Below are 20,238 nucleotides of genomic sequence, written 5' to 3' on the forward strand. Positions count from 1 at the left end.
AGGTCCGGTTACTATAGGAACCGAATCATCTCTTCCTCTCTACCTTGCCGCCTACCCTGTCCTGACGTCACTCCCATGGCCGAGCGATCTACGCAAGCGCGCTCAGGTAGGAGGCGTGGCTATAGAGTGCGCTTGCAAAGCTTCAGCCGGAGGGATATAGCGGACGCACAGGCCGGAAGTGCCGTTCGCAGAGCTGTTTCCGGAGGGGAAAGCGTTCAGTGGGACTCTCCGGGGGGTTGGTTGTCAGGGGGACGGGGGGGTTTGCAGGCCCGGGGCCCCAAGCTCTCAGGCGGTGGGGGCCCGGAGAAGATGGCCGAGTCACGAGCGCCGAGAAATTGAAGCCGCGCGGATATAGACGGACTGAGAGAGCCCCGGAGGAGGATGAGCCTGCTGTGTGCGCAGTATCTCCGGTGAGGGCACTCTGTCAGCTGTCACATTGCAGAGCAAGGGCTGTACCAGGGGGGAGGCCGGGGGGACCCATCGTGGTCCTGATGTGTGCTCTACAGTCCTACTAATGGATATACACTGAGCGCCCTATACAGAGGGAATACTCTGAGCACTCAATATACAGAGGATATACACCGAGCCCCCAATGCAGAGGATATACTCTGAGCATCCTATATAGAGAATATACTCTGAGCATCCTATACAGAGGATACACACCGAGCCCCCAATACAGAGTATATACTCTGAGCATCCAATATACAGAGGATACACACCGAGCCCCCAATACAGAGGATATACTCTGAGCATCCTATACAGAGGATATACACCGAGCCCCCAATGCAGAGGATATACTCTGAGCACCCAATACAGAGTATATACTCTGAGCATCCTATATAGAGAATACACACCGAGCCCCCAATGCAGAGGATATACTCTGAGCATCCTATACAGAGGATACACACCGAGCCCCCAATACAGAGGATACACTCTGAGCATCCTATATAGAGAATACACACCGAGCCCCCAATGCAGAGGATATACTCTGAGCATCCTATACAGAGGATACACACCGAGCCCCCAATACAGAGGATATACTCTGAGCATCCTATACAGAGGATACACACCGAGCCCCCAATACAGAGGATATACTCTGAGCACCCAATATACAGAGGATACACACCGAGCTCCCAATACAGAGGATACACTCTGAGCATCCAATATACAGAGGATACACACCGAGCCCCCAATGCAGAGGATATACTCTGAGCATCCTATACAGAGGATACACACCGAGCCCCCAATACAGAGGATATACTCTGAGCATCCAATATACAGATACACACCGAGCCCCCAATGCAGAGGTTATACTCTGAGCACTCAATATACAGATACACACCGAGCCCCCAATACAGAGGATATACTCTGAGCATCCTATACAGAGAATACACACCGAGCCCCCAATACAGAGGATATACTCTGAGCCCCCAATACAGAGGATATACTCTGAGCATCCTATACAGAGGATATACTCTGAGCATCCTATACAGAGGATATACTCTGAGCATCCTATACAGAGGATACACACCGAGCCCCCAATACAGAGGATATACTCTGAGCATCCAATATACAGATACACACCGAGCCCCCAATACAGAGGATACACACCGAGCCCCCAATGCAGAGGTTATACTCTGAGCACTCAATATACAGAGGCTACACACCGAGCTCCCAATACAGAGGATATACTCTGAGCCCCCAATACAGAGGATATACTCTGAGCATCCAATATACAGATGCACACCGAGCTCCCAATACAGAGGATATACTCTTGAGCATCCAATATACAGCTACACACCGATTTCCCCCAATACAGAGGATACACACCAAGCCCCCAATACAGAGGATATACTCTGAGCACCCAATATACAGAGGCTACACACCGAGCTCCCAATACAGAGGATATACTCTGAGCATCCAATATACAGCTACACACCGATTCCCCCAATACAGAGGATACACACCGAGCCCCCAATACAGAGGATACACACCGAGCCCCCAATACAGAGGATACACACCGAGCCCCCAATACAGAGGATACACACCGAGCCCCCAATACAGAGGATACACTCTGAGCCCCCAATACAGAGGATACACACCGAGCTCCCAATACAGAGGATATACTCTGAGCCCCCAATACAGAGGATATACTCTGAGCCCCCAATACAGAGGATATACTCTGAGCCCCCAATACAGAGGATATACTGTAAACACCCAATATACAGATACACACGAGCACCCGATAAAGGAGGATATACTGAGCACCCTATACAGAGGATACACACTGAGCACCCTATACAGAGGATACACACTGAGCACCCTATACAGAGGATACACACTGAGCACCCTATACAGAGGATACACACTGAGCACCCTATACAGAGGATACACACTGAGCACCCTATACAGAGGATACACACTGAGCACCCTATACAGATGATACACACTGAGCACCCTATACAGAGGATACACACTGAGCACCCTATACAGAGGATACACACTGAGCACCCTATACAGAGGATATACACCGAGCCCCCAATACAGAGGATATACTCTGAGCATCCAATATACAGATACACACCGAGCTCCCAATACAGAGGATATACTCTTGAGCATCCAATATACAGATACACACCGATTTCCCCCAATACAGAGGATATACTCTGAGCCCCCAATACAGAGGATATACTCTGAGCCCCCAATACAGAGGATATACTCTGAGCCCCCAATACAGAGGATATACTGTAAACACCCAATATACAGATACACGCCGAGCCCCCAATACAGAGGATATACTCTGAGCCCCCAATACAGAGGATATACTCTGAGCCCCCAATACAGAGGATATACTGTAAACACCCAATATACAGATACACGCCGAGCACCCAATACAGAGGGTATACTCTGAACACCCAATATACAGATACACATGAGCACCCGATAAAGGAGGATATACTGAGCACCCTATACAGAGAATACACACTGAGCACCCTATACAGAGGATACACACAGAGCCCCCAATACAGAGGATATACTCTGAGCATCCAATATACAGATACACACTGAGCACTCAATACAGAGGATATACTCACTGAGCACCATATATATATATATATATTATGCCAAGCACCTGATATATAGAGAATGCGCTGAGCGCAAAATATGCAGAGAACACACTGTATAAACAGTAATCTGTGCTACGCCTCACTATTCTCACAAACACATTAGACCAGTGTGTATCTAAAACCAACTACGTATCCAAAAGCAGTGTTCTATGCCATATTTATGCAATTATATCGCATAAAATAAAGTGAAAAAAAACCCATAGTCAACCTAGTCCATAAAATGTTATTCAGAAGTTGTTCATCTCTTTAAGTGATTCCAGAATAGTTCCACCAAATAGTGCTCAAAGCAAATCCATGACTTGTGCTCCCTCCACCCGATGTACTCTCCCCTGGGATATATGACTGTACGTTTAGGTATGGTCAATTAAGACTTGCGTCCCTCTCAGTGGACTAAAAAAAAACTCCAGACCATAGATACTTCTTACACTAGTACCCGTTCCCTGGATGTCATGATAGCCACTCTTAAGCAGTATGTCTCCAAGGTTCAAACACCACCACATCAAGGGTGGTGATAACCTCTCCAAACAATATGTAAAGGTATTATTTCTTTTTCATTCATTGACAGATACAGCTCCTTATCTTCTTGACCATTGGGTTATACTGCCCCCTACAGGAGTAGGACACTAGGCAGGCAAAAGCTTGAGTATGCCTATGGGGCAGTCCCAGAGGGGTATACTCCCACTCTCAGCTATAGGCACTCAGTTTTTTTCTGCCTACTCAGGAGTAAAGACCTAGTTCCTTGCTGGGATCTCTGGTCCTGGCAATTTATTTCTTTTTAAATTAAATTTTTTACCTATCTTTGTTATTTTGTTCCTGTGAGAATCTACTATCAACTGCCGGACTGGGCGAAGGACTGGATAATCTAGATCAAGAGGGTCCCCCCAGTCTGGCCAGCAAGCCTGCGTAGGCCTCAGCTCCACGCTAGGTCTGCCGCAACATAGCCCCGCTGGATGGGTGCTGGCCTGCGAGTTAAACATCTCGCAAGGGCGCATATGACCTGGCCTCGGCCTGAGTCGCAGCGTTCCTCCTGGCCAACAGCCCCCCCAGTCTTGATGGAGCGGTGGTCTGTCAGGAGTGGTGCCCACCCTTTTCCTGGTATGGTACGTATCTGTCACCCCCTCTTCACCTGGAGGGTTTTGGGGTGGACGTGGGCCCCTCCCTGGGGCGGTGGTACTCTCGGGTTCCCCTCCTTCCCCCCCACAGCTCCTCTAAAATTTCAGTGGTCGCTGTGGGTCTTCCGGCTCCCCCTCCCCGGATGAGGTTTTTAGCTGGCTTATGCCACATGCTCTTAAGGGAGGGCTTGTTGGAGTTGCTGCTGGCTGGGTTTTTCCTGGTGCACAACGGGGGGGGGGGGGTTGAGCAGGGTTCTTCGCCACCCTGGGGGTTTGTAACTAGGGTGGGGATGTCCTCTGGGCTCCCTGCTGCAGTTGTTGGGCTGGGGGAGCGGATGGTTTAGCATCCGTGGGTCCGCGCCTCATGCTGCCGGATCAGGCCAAAAATTTAGCCTGCGGCTTTGCGGCCTACTGGTCGGGAGCTATGTGGGGCGGCCCCAGTGAGGTTAACTGAAGACCCCCGCTCTTCTTTTGGGCATCTGCCTGGCTGGGATCCATGAAAAAATGTAGGCATGGGCCTACTAGGCCATTTGGCCAGCTTGGTGCCTCCCTTGGAAGGGGTGGTGCTGTGGGGATGGTTTATTTTTTGATGGCAGTCATGCCACCATTATTGTGTAGCGCTGCAGGACCATCAGGGTACCCTGTGGGGCTTGGAGAGTGCACCCCTTTGTTTTTTATTTGCGGGGTCCAGTAGGTGGTCCATTTGTGGGCCCTTGGTTAGCGTCCCCTTTGCAAGATCATAGTCGGCAGTCCTCCCGATTATGTTTTCCGGCTGAGCTTAGTATATATCGCCCCCCCCACCTCATCTGTCTCAGCAGATCCTGAATCTGTTGTGGGTGCGAGTCACCCTACTGGGTGTGCGTCCATGCACCTTGAGTGCTCAGATGGTGAGGATGATTCCTCTTCTCTGCATGAAAATGCACTGGTGGATGCACTGATTGTGTCAGTGCGTGGAACTTTAAAAATGGAGGATGCGGCTGATGCTGCGTCAGAGGTGCCGGTCTCTTTTGGCACCCACAGGCCCTCCAAAGCGGCAAGGGTGTTCCCCTTTTCCGCTTACTTTGACAACATTGTCACAAAACAGTGGGGTTGTCCAAAACGCACTCTTGTGGTCCCTAAAGTGTTTTGCTGTGGCGTATATCCTCATGAGGATTCCCTGTTTAAAAAGTGGACGATCCCACATTTGGTGGACTCGCCGGTTTCCAAGGTTAAATAAAGCCACCATTATTCCGGTTGAGTCCCCGGCCTTTAAAGATCTGGCTGATAGGAGGGCAGAGGCTCTGGCCCGCCATATGTTCACTTGGGCTGGTTCTGCATTTAGGCTGGTATTTACTATTGCCCTGGTGTCACAAACTCTGAGTGGACTAAACTTTTACGCCGGGACTTGGAGGAGAAACTTCTCCCTGCCTTTGTGGAGCTGGCGGATCAGTTGGTCCAAGGGCTACAGTTTATCTGTGATGCCTATTTGGATGCGGCTCTTTTGATTCTAGGCTGTCTGTATCAGTAGTGGTCCTTTGTCGTATTATCTGGCTGAACTGCTGGTCTTCTAAGAAGACTTTATCTGATCTTTCCCTTGTAGTGGATCGCCTATTAGGAGCTTCCTTAGATGACATCATTAAGGGTCTTACTGGGGGGGAGAGTTTTCGTCTTCTGCAGGCAACCAAGGGCAAGGAGCCCTGTCGTAGACGTGGGCCATTCTTCTCGGCTCATAAGAGGCCTTTTTCTTCCCTCAGGGTCTCAAGACAAGGGATCAAAGCCATTCAGGGCCTCCACCGGAGGTTCAAACAGGAACTGGTCTGGCAAGACTTCCTCTGCATGGGGGGGACGTCTTCGCTGGTTTCTAGAGCCCTGGACCTCCCTGGTATAGAAGAAGTGGGTCCACAAAGTTAATCGGTCCAACTACAAGATCGAGTTTCGGTCTTATCCCCTGGAAAGGTTTTTTCCTTCCAACCTGCACTTGTCCCCAGATCCCCCTTTGGGGCAGTGCAAGACTTGTTACTACAAGGGGTGATTGTTCCGGTTCCGACTTCGGAATGTTTTCAGGGGTTTTACTCAAACCTCTTTACAGCTCCCAGGAAGGAAGGCAAGGTACGTACAATTCTGGACCTCAAGGTGCTAAACTGCTTTGTGTGGGTACAGAAGTTCCGAATGAAGTCCATTCGCATGGTAGTGGTGTCCCTACATCAGGGGGATTTTCTCACTTCTATCGACATCAAGGATGCCTACCTTCACATTCCAACATGTGCTGGTCTCCAGCGCTTCCTCCTCTTTGCCTTGGGCGAGGAGCATTATCAGTTTGCAGCGTTACCCTTTGGTAACTCGTCTCTGGTCCTTAGGTCTTCACAAAAGTGTTTTTGGCCCCGGTGCTAGCATTGTTGTCAGCGGGGTGTTGCAGTACTGGGGTACCTGGACGTTCTTCTGTGAGTGGAGCCTCTGACTGCTCTGATGGACAACTTGGTGATTACTCTGCGAACTCTGAGGTTGTTTGGTTGGATTCTGAGCCTTCAGAAGTCTTCTCCGGTTCCGTCCACAAAACTGGACCATCTGGGTCTGACTCTGGACTTGGCCTCAGCCAAAGTGTTTCTTCCTTGAAAAATTCCAGACATTGCAGGAGGAAATTCAGCTTCTTTTGTCCAGCAGACGGTCATCCCTCCGGGCTTGCATCCGGATGCTGGGCCTTCTGGTGTCTTCCTTGGAGGTGGTTCCGTTTGCACAGTTTCACACGAGATCTCTGGAAAAAGAGATTCTATTGAAATGGGACAAGAATCCATGGTCTCTAGAGGTGGTTTCGTTCTCCGGCACTTCGACAGGGAAAATCTTTCTCCACCTGTACTGGACAGTTGTCACCACGGATGCCAGCCTGTCAGGGTTGTGGGGCATCCTGGGTACAGATTGTGCTCAGGGGGTTTGGACTCTGGAAGAGTTCAGACTGCCGGTTAATGTACTGTAACTCCGAGCAATCAGATTTTGTCTGGATCTTTAGACAATTCGTCTTCAGGGGTCCTGTACAAATTCAATCGGATAATGTCTCAGCCATAGTCTGTCAGTCACCAAGGGGACGCAAGAAGTGTCCTGGTGGCTCGGCATTCTAAGGTGGGCAAGCCGATTCATTCCAGCCCCCTCTGCTTTATACATTCCAAGGAAGGTACAGAGGTTTGTGGCACCGTCTCGGGATCCTCTGGCTGGCACCACAGACTCTTTCTAGACTGGCCTCACCCATCTTGGTATGCCGATCTGGTATAGATGTTAGCCAATGCTCCTTGGAGACTTCCTCTCAGGGAAGGTCTGCTGTCCCAAGGGTCAATCATCTATCCTGCTTCACAGTTACTGGCTTTAACGGCTTGGCTGTTGAAAGCCAAGTGCTGAACGATGGAGGTTTGTCTGAAACGGTGATTCCTACGCTGTCAAAGGCTAGAAAATCTATCCCTAGGAAGATCTACTATCGTACTTGGAAGAAGTACATTGCGGGATGTGAATCTTTTGGGGTTCCCCCCTTGTTCTCCAAGGGATTTTGACACTTGGCTCCTCCAGTGCAGTCTCCATTGCTGCTGTGGGACCTCCATTTGGTTGTCGGTTCTCCAGAAACCTTCCTTTGAAAATATTCGGGAGGTTCCCCTGCTTACGTTGTCCCAGAAGGTGGCCTTTTTGGTTGCTATTACTGCTACACGCAGGGTGTCGGAGATGGCGGCGTTGTCTTGGCGTTTACCTTACCTGGTGATTCACTGAGATAAGGTGTTTTTTTTCATCCCTGTCTGTCGTTCCTTCCAATGGTCGTCTCTGATTTCCATTTGAGTGAAGACAATGTAATGCCTTTCCTATGCCCAGGCCTTAAGATCCCTAAGGAAATTGCCTTGCATTTCCTGGATGTGGTACGGGCAATTGGGGTGTACCTGCCAGCTATGGAGTCTTTTAGGAAGTCAGACTCTTTGTACTGATGGATGGACCTAGAAAAGGGTTGGCCGCTTCTGCTGCGACCATTTTCAGATGGACAAGACAGTGATCTAGGGGTCAGGTTCCTCTTTTCCCTGTTTAGGTGCGCTCTACTCGGGCGTGAGTGCCTCCTCGGCCTTCCGTCATCGGGTGCCAGTGTTGCAGGTTTGCAAGGCGGCCACCTGGTCGTCTGTGCACACTTTCACAAAGTTTTATAAGGTGGATGTGTTGGCATCTGCGGATGCTTCTTTTGGCCGCAAGTTTTTGCAGGCTGCTGTTTAGATGACCTGGTCCTCTTTGAGGGTGTATTGTTTTTTCAGGTGAGCTCCATGTTACCTGTTTTGCTACCGTTTAGGCTTGGGAATTATTTTTCTTTCTGTTCCCACCCCTCATGTTTGACACTGCTTTGGGACATCCCAATGGTCAAGAAGAGAAGGAGCTGTGTCTGTCAATGAACAAAAGAGAAAATGGGATTTTTGACTTGCTGTAAAATCCATTTCTCTGAAGTTCATTGATGGCTACAGCACCCCTTTCTTTTGATACTGCTTGTAACAAAACGTAGTGCCTATAGCAAAGAGTGGGAGTATACCCCCAGGGATTGCCTAATAGTCACAGTCAAGCTTTTTCCTGCCTAGTGTCCTACTCCCTGGAGGGAGCAGTATAACCCAATGGTCAAGAAGATAAGGAGCTGTGTCCGTCAATCAACATCAGAGAAATGGATTTTACGATAAGTCAAAAAGACTTATTGGTTGGAGATGTTATCACCACCCTTGATGTAGTAGTGTTTGAACCCTGGAGATTCACTGGCTTGAGAGCAGGTATCATGACATCCAGGGATTGGGTACTAGCGTAAGAAGTATCTGTGAAATCCTATGGCCTGGATTTTTTATTTTTTTTTGGTCCACTGAGAGGGATGCAAGCCTTAATTGACCATACCTTAAGATACGGTCATATATCCCAGATGGGAATACATCGTTTAGAGGGAGCACAAGTTATGGATTTGCTTTGCCCTATTTGGTGGAACTATTCAGGAATCGCCTAAAGAGGTAAACAACTTTTGAATAACTTTTTATGGACTGTTTTCAATGGACTATGGTTTTTTCACTTTATTTTACTTGATATTGCATGAATATGAGCACAGTATAGAACACTGCTTTTAGATATTTACAGTATTTGGGGGATTTGATTTTATGTACACTGGTTATGTGTTTTTGATAATAGTGACGCACAGGTGTGTGTGTGTGTGTGCGCCCAATATACAAAGAACCGACGCTGAGCGCCCAATATACAGAGAACCGACACTGAACGCCGAACGTTTTTTTTTTTTTTTTTAGTCTTAAAAAAAAAAAAAAAAAAAAAAAAAAAAGCTGGCATGGTGTTTGTGTCCAAAAAGCTCATTAATACCATAGGTATGCTGATGCGTGTTAAAGGCTGCATTGAAATTCAGTGCATGTGTGTGACAGAGCCCCTGTAGTGTACTCACTTATCCCTGATATATATAGCACATAACCCCCTATTTAATAGTATACTGCCCAACCATCAAAAATATACAGTGTGTGTTCAGTGATAATTCATCATATGGAAAGCCCACACTGGTATAGCTGCATCACCTTAAAGATCACAGTGTGCTTCTCATCCATTATAATTATAGTACATCGCCTCCCAATTCATAGTATTCGGCTCCACCATCCACTATACCTGTATAGTGTGTTCAGTCGTATAATACATAGGAGGTAACACAGCTATGAAGGTTGGTGCTTAGTATACTGTTTCATAGTATGCTTCTCAACTAGCATCATTTATTCTTTTCATTTCACCTATTGATCTTGTCAGTAACACACTTCCCATCTGAGGGTGTTTGCACTCTGGATGAACAACAGACACCTTTTAACAGCAGCTTTGTTAGTCTGGGTAGAGGGTAGCTTTAAATGGACTTGACTAACAAATTAAAGGTGAACTCTAGCCTTACACTGTTTAATCGGCTTTAGCAAAAGGTTTTTTTTTTTTTTTTTTTTAATATGATAAAGATTTTACATAAAATAATAAAAGCTGACCATTATAATCACCCCTTTCAGTGTGTCAAAGTCGGCCACTTTTGCTGGACAGCTTGGTCTGTTAAAGGAAGTTGTAAAAATAACACTTAGTGGCTGGATCAGCAGGTGGAAATAAAGGAATAAAAAACTTAAAATAACTAATGTTGCCGCCACATCTGAGAATTGGTAGGCTTCATTAGTTTTGAGTTTAATACTGCTTTCAGTTTCAGGATATAATGGTAAAGTAAGAATTAACTTTCAAACCTGTATCACCTCCTGCTCTTTTGTGATTTAACAGTGATATATATAGGAAGGTTGGTGGTTAGTATTCGATCTGTATTGGGTCCTATTTTATAACATGCTTCTGAACCATAATAATATATAGTGTGTTTATAATTATAGTGTATATAGTTTTCTTTTAGTATTTTATATGGTTCGTAAAATATATATTTGTGTGTTCAGTCCTCTAATACAGAAGTAGACTGGCAAGCCACACGCTGGTTTGGTATATGGCTCAATGTTATTCTATAGTGTGTGCCAGGGGTCTCAAACTGGTGGCCCTCCAGATGTTGCGGAACTACAAGTCCCATCATGCCTCTGCCAATGGGAGTCATGCTTGTAACTGTCAGCCTTGCAATGCCTCATGCGAATTGTAGTTCTGTAACAGCTGGAGGGCCACCAATTTGAGACCGTAACCCGTAGGGGCATGTTTTTTTAAGTCGTAAATGTGGATTTTATTTAACATTTGCAATTGGTGAATCAATCACTATCATTTAAAACACAGGCACTAGGAACATTCATTTGCAGTAAAGCTCCATTCACACTTGCCAATGGGTGCCACTTGTGATTTAACCACAGGACACTCAATGGGGATCTCTGCAAATAGGTGCAGAAAGAAAGCCTCATTCAAAGTAATGGGAGCCTGACAGCAGAGGCAGACTGCATCCAGGCCGATCCATCTGCAGGTATTCTCCACATGATTGCATACAAACACCTACAGATTGCTCTAGGCATTGCCAGCCTGGCGTTGCTTTAAATGGGACTTCCTGTTTGAAGGGATCCCAGCAGAGTCTCCAGCAGGTTGTTGCAAATGGCTCCATTCATAATTAGGAATGGGGCAGATTTGGTAAATGTCAAATTCATTGGTTGATATACAGATGCATCTCAAAATTATATCGTCCCAAATTAATTTATTTCAGTATTTCAATTTAAAAAGTAAAACTTGTAGATTTGTTACACTCTTGAGTCACATATTTTAATAATTTCTTTCTTTAATTTTGATGATTCTGGCTTACAGCTAGCGAAAACCCAAAATTCAGTGTCTCCGAAAATTAGAATATTGTGAAAAAGTTGAAAATTGTAGACTTATGGTATCAAACGCTAATTAACTCAATGCACCTGTAAAGGTTTCTTAAGCCTTTAAATGGTCTCTGTCTGGTTCAGTAGTTTACACCATTGTGGGGAAGACTGCTGACTTGACAGTTGTCCAGAAGAAGGTCATTGACGCCCTCCATAAGGAGAGTAAGTCAAAAAAGGTCATTGCTAAAGAAGCTGGCTTTTCAGAGTGCTGAATCGAAGCATATTATTGAAAAATTGAGTTGAAGTAAAGAGTTTGGTAGCAAAAGGGGCCCAAGCAACAGGGATAACTGCAGTCTTGAGAGGATTGTAAAGCAAAGGCCATTTAAGAATTTGGGGTAGATTCACAAGAAATGGCTACCGCTGGTGTCAGTCCTTCAAGAGCCACCACACACAGATGTATCCAGGACATGGGCTACAGCTGTCACATTCCTTGTGTCAAGCCACCCCTGAATCACAGACCACGTCAGAAACCTCTTACCTGGGCTAAGAAGAAAAAGGACTGGGCTGTTGCTCAGTGGTCCAAAGTCCTCTTTTCGGATGAAGGTGAATTTTGCATTTTATTTGGAAATCAAGTTCCCAGAGTCTGGAGGAAGAGTGGAGAGGCACACAGTCCAAGTTGCATGAGGTCAAGTGTGAACTTTCCAGTTGGTGATGATTTGGGGAGCCATGTCATCTGCTGGTGTTGGTCTATTGTGGTTTATCAAGTCAAAAGTCAGTGCAGCCCTCTACTAGGAAAATCTAGAGCACTTCATGCTTCCCTCTGCTGACCAGCTTTATGGAGATGCTGATCTGCCCACACTGCCAAAAGTACCAATACCTAGTTATTGATCATGGTATCACTGCACTTGATTGGCCAGCAAACTCTCCTGATCTACAACCCATAGAGAATCTGTGGGGTGTGGTCAAGAAGAAGAGACCCACTATCCAACAAAGCGGACTATCTCTGAAGGCTTCTATCAAAGCAACCTGGGCTTCCATAACACCTCGGAAGAGCCACAGGTTGATCCCCCCCCTCCATGCCACGCCACATTGACGCAGTAATTCATGCAAAAGGAGCCCACACCAAGTATTGAGTGCATACTAAACTGTACATGGATATACTTTTTCAGGAAGTCAACATTTCTGTAATAAAAATCCTTTTTTTTTTTGGTCTTGTGTAGTAATCTAATTTTCTGAGATACTGAATTTTGGGTTTTCACTAGCTGTAAGCCATAATCATCAAAATTAAAAGAGAGAAATGCTTGAAATATCACTTTGTGTGTTATGACTCTATATAATGAGTTTCACTTTTTTAAACTGAATTGCTGAAATTAACTTTTTGATATTCAAATTTTTTGAGATGCGCCTGTACTTCCTAGTATTTGTTGATATGGACACTTGTCCAGGTGACTGAGCAGTCATCATTGGAGCATCTAACCGTCAACTCCGCTTTAGAGCTCCTCTGCACATTTGGTGCCCTCTGAAAAGAGATCCACATTCAGATCGCTCTCCAGAGGGCATTTTGACAAGTATTTAGAATTTTTAGTTCTGAGCAATGGCTGCTTATAACAGGAAAGCCACTCCAAGTGTTTAAGCCAGAGGACAGGCTTCACAGCTAAACAACATTTTGATGTGGGTCAGCAATGGCAGCCCACGTTTGTTTCATGACATGTTTCCTTTAAATATCTGGTGACTCTGGAATTAATGCGATGTTCCTGTGTGTACATGTTTATCTAGCATACTGTTATCCCCTTAATTATGTATTGCCCACACAATATAATATTTAATTTAAAGTGTTTGTGTAGTCCAGCTGCCATTTTGCGGTGGTTTGCCATTGAACATAGCGGTGGCCATGACAGTGGAGTCCTGTGGGCGTCGATTTCGGCGGTGGGAGCCTCTCTTCATCCCCTGGTGCTGACTCCTGGATCCTTTCACTTCCTGATCGCCACATGTGAAGTGCAGATTATCCTGGTGGCTGCAGGTGCCTGTTTCTGCTGGGTGGTGATTCTGATGGGGTTCTCTCCCTCTCTGCTGAGAATCTCTTGGTGCTTGTGCCTGGCGACCGGGTGGTGCTGCCAGCATGGTGGGGGTTGTCCCTTGCAGTGTTTTACACTTTGTGGGGTCCCCCTGGTAACTCATGGAGTCTTTGGAGCACATCTCTCCACCTGATCCTCTCTCTAAGGCTGCGGGGCCCTCTGGGTCCCAACCATCCATCGATGCACTGATGGCGGTCCTGGAGTCCTTTGTGTCTTTGGTGAAGGTTGTGTTCGGGTCAACGGGCTAGCAAAAAGTGCCCCCCTGCCTCATCTGTTTTATCAGATCCTGAATCTGATTTGGTTGCTACGGACATGGGTCACCCTGCTGGGTCTGCAACCACGCTCCCGAAATCCCGTAATAGTGAGGATGATTCCTCCAAGTCTGCAACCATGCACGAAAAGGTGCTGGCCACGGGTGCCAGCCTGTCCACCTAGGGAGGCGTCCTCAGCAAGCATTCTGCTCAGGGGATCTGGACGCTGGAAGAGTATAGACTACCGATCAATGTCTTGGAACTCTGAGGGATCAGACTGTGTCTGGAATATTGGATGGATTGTCTTCAGGGTTGTCAAGTGCGCATTCAACCGGACAATGCCGTGGCTTATGTCAACCAACAAGAGGGGCACAAGAAGTGTCCTGGCAGCTCTGGAGGTAGCTGGCATTCTAAGGTGGGCAGAACGGTTCGTTCCAGCCCTCTCCACCGTACACTTTCCCGGGCTGGAAAACTGGCAGGCGTTTGACCAAGGGGACTGGTCCCTTCATCTGGAGGGGTTTCATAAATTGTGTCTCCAGTGGGGCACCCCCGAGATGGCTCTGTTGGTGTCTCGGCTCAACAGAAAGGTGCAGAGGTTTGTGGCTCTGTCGAGATCCTCTGGCAGATGCCACAGATAGACTCGCTGGTGGCCGCTTTGGGGGTCAGTATTGTCTGATTTACGCCTTGCCTCTCAAGCTTCTGCCAAGACTTCTATACAGAATCGAGGCAGAAGGGATTACGGTCATCTTGGTGGCTCAAGACTGGCCTCGCCAGGCTTGGTATGCTGATCCTTTGCAGCTGGTCACTGACGTTTCTTGGAAGCTTCCTCTCAGGGAGGATCTGCTGTCTCAAGGGCCAATCTTCTTCAATCCTGCTTTAGTCGCTGGCTTTGATGGCTTGGCTGTTGAACTCCAGGTGCTGAAGGATAGAGGTTTATCTGAGTCGGCAATTCCTACACTGTTAAAAGCTAGGAAAGCCATACATTGTGTGGTGTGAGTCTTTCGGAGTTCATCCTCGCTCCTCTGTGGCTCAGACCTTGACCTCCTTTCAACGGGGGGGGGGGGGGGGTTGAACGGAAATTGACCTTGAGTACCATCAAAGGCCTGGTGTTGGCTTTGGCAGTCTTGTTCCAACGACCTGTGGCCACACACTCCCTGGTGTGTACCTTTCTTCAGGGTGTCCGACATTTGGTTCCTCCAGTGCGGGCTCCGTTGCTGCCTTGGAACCTCCAATTTGGTGTTTTCATTCCTCCAGAAGCCTCCCTTTCAGAATCTTTGGGAGATTCCCCTGCTTAGGCTGTCCCAGAAGGTGGCTTTTTTTGTGGCTATCACCTCTGCATGCTGGGTGTCAAAACTGGCGGCGTTATCCTGTCCACCTTACCTAGTGAATTACAGAGATAAGGTGGTTCTTCTCCCCTGTCCATTGTTCCTTCCAAAAGTCTGATTTTCATTTGAATGAAGACATTGTGTTGCCTTCCCTGTGTCTCAGGCCAAAACATCCGAAGGAAATTTGCCTTGGATGTGGTCCGGGCAATTAGGGTATACCTGGCAGCTATGGGGTCTTTCAGGAAGTCAGACTTAATGCTCATGGATGGGCCTCGCAAAGGGTTGTTCGCTTCCTCTGCGACCATTTCCAGATGGATCAGACAGACAGTGATTCAGGCCTATTCCATCAAGGGTCAGATTCCTCCTTTCCCTGTCAAGGCACACTCTACTCTGGTGCTTAGTGCCTCCTGGGCTTTCCATCATCAGGCGTCAGTGACGCAGGTTTGCAAGGCGGCCACTTGGTCATCTGAGCACACTTTCACAATGTTTTATAAAGTGGATGTGTTGGCATCTGCTGGTGCTTCTTTTGGCCGCAAGCTTTCCAGGCTGCTGTTGAGAGGACCTGATCCTCTTTGAGGGTGTATTGTTTTTTTCAGGTGGGCTTCAGTTGTTTTGGTTGAGCTCCTGTTGCCTGGTTGGCTACTGTTTAGCCTTGGGAATTTTTTTTGCTGTTCCCACCCCTCTTTGGGACAATCCCAACGGTTATGAAGATCTGAAGCTGTGTCCGTAAATGAACGAAGGAGAAAATGGGATTTTTGACTAATAGTAAAATCCATTTCTCTGATGTTCATTGACGGACACAGCACCCACCCCTCTGTGGAATTTTAATTCTTCTGACACTGTTTTTAACTAAACTGAGTGCCTATAGCAGACAGAGGGAGTATACCTCCTGGGACTGCCCATGGGCGTAGCCAGACTTTTTCTGCCTAGTGTCCTTCTCCTGTAGGGGGCAGTATAACCCAACGGTTATGAAGATCTGAAGCTGTCAGTCAATGAACATCAGAGAAATGGATTTTACGGTAAGTCAAAAATCCCATTTCTATTTTCTCTAGTTGTGACTGGTGTTTATCCAGTGCCGAAATTTGCCAGTCACTGCACTGTGTGTGAAAAAGCCATAAAGCATCCTTTTCAGACTGTGCTTTTTTGCCTTTTGCTTTTCTGATATTTGTTTTAATATTTTCCTCATGTATTTGTGTTTTGACTAGCGTCAGCAGCAAAGAAGACTGCAGGACCATCCTTCTAAATAACCACTCTCAGCTAGCCTTCTATTGAGTCTGTGTCCCTCTCCTTCTCCCTCCTGTAGCACTGTTACGCCATATATTCTTCCTTGCTAGTGGCATTGTTCTGCACCTGTGGGGCCGAAAGTGCATTTTGTGCATGTCACCCCATTTCCAAGGGAGGCTTCTGCACTTGGAAGCCTCTTCCTCTTTGGATTCTAGACACCAACAGAGCAACATCTTTGCTACCCTCTCTAAGGGTTCATGATTGCTAATCCAGGCTTGTAGAGGCCTACAGGTGTCTGTACTGATGCCCCTCATGCTCCACTTCTACAGAGGCTGTGATAGAGGGCTAGATAGGCTCTAAAGCTCAGGCTCATCCTTTAAAACAATTGGAAGTTGTTCTGCATTGGTTCAGGACCCTAGTTCTTTATTCTGATGATTGCCCTTGTTCTGATTATCTTCCTTGCTCTGATCAGTCAGCCGGACTGTCCCGCCACATCTGCCTCACACATCCTCTCTAAAGGGGAATTTTCTATCACAATATCAGCGTTCATTGCAGAATTTCTGACCTTGTGAAGGCCTTAGACCGCAGGGGTCACAAGCATGCCCCTTTTGACTTCCTTTCAAAGTCGGTCTTGAGCTCGACGCTGGGGGAAGACTGCTTTCCTTCAGAGGCATCAAATCTGAATGGTACACCTGCTACAGAAATTCCAACTACCCTAAACCCAATAAGATTGTACACTGATTGAAGCTGTACAATTTTTTGTTTAGCATTGAAACAGTCAGTGCTTGCTCGTTCCATGGTATCCACTATAGGCTCTCACAAATTCCCTACACCAGCTAAGACCTTCCTATCCTCATGCTGCATTAACCTGTCCTGTGTAAAGACTGGCCTCCCCAAAAGAAAATGTTTGCTTCCCCCCTACCCCACCCCCAAAGTTTTTCCTAACCGTATCCAGTGAAGGAAAGTTTCTTTAGGAAATGGGCAACTACTTTGGTGGATATTGCCATTTTGAAACAAGATCCTCATGGCTCCTGTGTAGGATAATCCTGTGTTCAAAGACCCAGTAGTTAGAGGTTAGAGACCCTTCTTAAAGCTATCTTTGCCTTGATGAGCCTGGCCATGCAGCATTTGGTTGTGTATATAGGCAGTCTCAGAATATTGCTGTCTGAACTACGTGTATGGCCTGGAACTCTTTCCTCTGTGTAAAATGGCTTGGTGGATTTACATTGCCAAATTTATAGCATATCTTCTCATGCACATATGCAAAATTCTCTGGCTTAAGTGCTAGTCAGTAGAACTCTATGCAAGACTCGCCTTAAGTGGTTGGCCTTTTGAAGACAAAGGCCTGTTTTGGGCCCTCTTTGGATAAGTATATGAAGGAAATCCCCAGGTGATAAAAGTACTCTCCTCCCCCAAAAGAAAAAAGACCTGTGTCTCTACTATTTGGTCTCCTCTGCCTGAGACTAGGAAACGTTCCCTCTCATTCTACCCTCTCCTTCACTGCTAAGCTTTTAAGGGTACATCACCCCAGGTGCGGTAGGACTGCATTGGGCTGCTGTTCAAAGGCAGCTCAATGGCAGGGTTTTACTGCCCCTTGAATTCTAGTGTAAACAAGCCCTTAGATAGTTGTAACCCAAACAAATGTCCTCATAAGATATCATTTTTTTTCCTGTTTTCCCTTTTATTCCAGGATTTTGGATTGACCCTCTTTCATTCTTGGTGACATTGCTGATGAGGACAGATTGTGGAAAGTCAATCTCTCACAAGAACACACCGCATTAAAAAACCCCCTTAGTCCCAAATCACTTTGGTGAAACAAGCACTTCAAAACTTAGTATCCAGGTTCTCCATGTGAAATATCACCCAACTTTCAAAATCCCCCTAAAACACTTTGCTTTCCGGACTGGTACCTATGTGCAGACCTTTCCAATACATTGGGCAAACTAAGGATCCAAAAAACGTCAAACTTGTAGATCCACAGTACCCCCTAGACATTCCAATCGTGTTTTTTTTTTTTTTTTTTTTTTTTTTTTTTTTTTTATTTGTGTTTTGATACATTGATCTCTCTTTATATCATAGTTCTCTCTAACCCTCTTTGGAAAAAAATGTATATCCGCTCCTTATGCTGTTCCCCTGGTAGAATCTTTGGTTGGATACTGTACCTACGTTAGACCAGATACTATGATAGCTGCTATATGAATGCTTACAGGCTTTGAGCCATGTTGCTACTGTATGCTGTTCATGTCTCATTGCTCTTGTCTGTAAAGCAGGGGTGGGGAACCTTCTTTTTTTTCTACCAAGGGCCATTCGGATATTTATAACTTCATTCGGGGGCTGTACAAAATTATCAACTTAAAAATTAGCCTGTTTGGTCAAACATTTAATTATGCTCACCCCTAATGTGATGGCTGGAACTGCTTCTCTTTGGTGAGATGTGTAATGTTAGCTGGTATTGATGATTTTGCTACTCGCAGCTGGTTTTCCAGGTTTACATTGGTCAGTCTGGAAAACGGTCGACTCTTTGCAATGGTAAATTTTGAAAAGAACTGCTTGCAGCAGTAAGTTGTTCCAAACACAAAGGGGGGAATTCATCATTCCTTATGTAATGTTTCTAGAACTCAAGCAGTGAGAGGTTGTTGTACCTAGCTTTCAGCACTGGTATTGCTGGCGGGTGCTGCTGTGGGTAGTACTCACTGCTGGCTGGTACTGCTGTGGTTACTGCTGGCGGGAAATGCTGGCTCGTGACACATGATGACCTCAACGGAGCGATAGTGTGAAGAGTGGCGCCGCGCTGGCGAAAGCCTGCTGCAGAGCCGATACTTCCGCTCTCGGTCAGTCCTGACAGTCTGAGTCACAGGCGGAGTAATATCAAATGCACGCCGCCTGTGAGGAGACTGAGTCTCCTCACAGGCAGATGTGCATTTGATATCACTCCGCCTGTGACAGACTGTCAGGACAGAGCTGGAACTATACAGGAAGCATTGGCTCCGTTCTGACAGCCGAGATATCGCGCGGCACTTGCGGGTGTCAGGGAGCCGCAGGCCGCATGTGGGAGATTTGGGATGCCTGAAGTCTGAACACGTGACACTGCGTACCTCCACCACATAATTAAATAGTGCTGCTGCCTGCAGTGCCGTGGGCGGCAGTGCCATATGCGGCATGCAGACCGTACATTCCCCCCCCCCCCCCCCTTTGCTGTAAAGACTAATTCCTTATTTTCTTGCTTTTGTTGGTAAACTGCTCCATATTAGCATGTTGCACTTTGATACAAAAAAAACCTAAAAAACATATTTTTAAACAAAAAAAAAAAACACTTAGTAGTTCTGGCGCTCGTCACAAAAAAGAAAAGAAAAAAACAATTCGTTTTTATTTTTATTTTTTTTAAATATATTAAAAATATCTACTTCAAAATAATGGTGCAATCAGGAAAATATCAAATCTAGAATTCTTATTTCGTGCTGGCAGATAGTTTCAGCAAAGCTAACTCCTAACAATATAACTGATTAAGAGAGTGCCAGGAGGTGAGAAAATCGTGTTTTGTATTCAACTATTCACTAAAATTTTTACTCTCAAGTTCCTAAAGGGTAGTACGTTCACCTTTCTTTAAAAAAATATATATTGCAGGTTTTTTTTTTTTTTTTAGGTAAAAATATTGCGTATTTTCATGAGCCTGTAATCTGCACCTGCGATCAGCAGAACATGGATGCAATCTCAGGCTCCTGAGATTTTTTTTTGTTAAAACTACAAAAATAAACAGGAAGGGCGCACGCATCTAGTGCATTGCCAAAAAATATTCATTAACCACCTCCCACCCGGGCCATTGTAGATATACGGCCGGGTGGGAGTCTCGTCCTTCTGAAT

The 20,238-nt window shown here is 46.3% G+C and overlaps 1 protein-coding gene across 4 annotated transcripts in view; it reads left to right on the forward strand.

The window, feature by feature from the left end:
- Positions 1 to 216: 216 nt before the first annotated feature.
- The window catches only part of SMG7 (SMG7 nonsense mediated mRNA decay factor), a 130,093-nt gene continuing 110,071 nt past the window's right edge, over positions 217 to 20,238 (forward strand). For 3 of the 4 annotated variants that reach the window (XM_082266018.1, XM_082266019.1, XM_082266020.1), the window contains exon 1: positions 218 to 410. In XM_082266018.1, the coding sequence (XP_082122144.1) occupies positions 382 to 410 (29 nt within the window). In that variant the 5' untranslated portion in view covers positions 218 to 381. Of the gene's footprint in view, positions 411 to 20,238 lie in introns of all 4 variants that reach the window. The other variant, XM_082266017.1, reaches the window with a different exon arrangement.

Source organism: Pelophylax lessonae (assembly GCF_965119305.1).
Source record: "Pelophylax lessonae genome assembly, chromosome: 8".
Taxonomy (NCBI): Eukaryota; Metazoa; Chordata; class Amphibia; order Anura; family Ranidae; genus Pelophylax; species Pelophylax lessonae.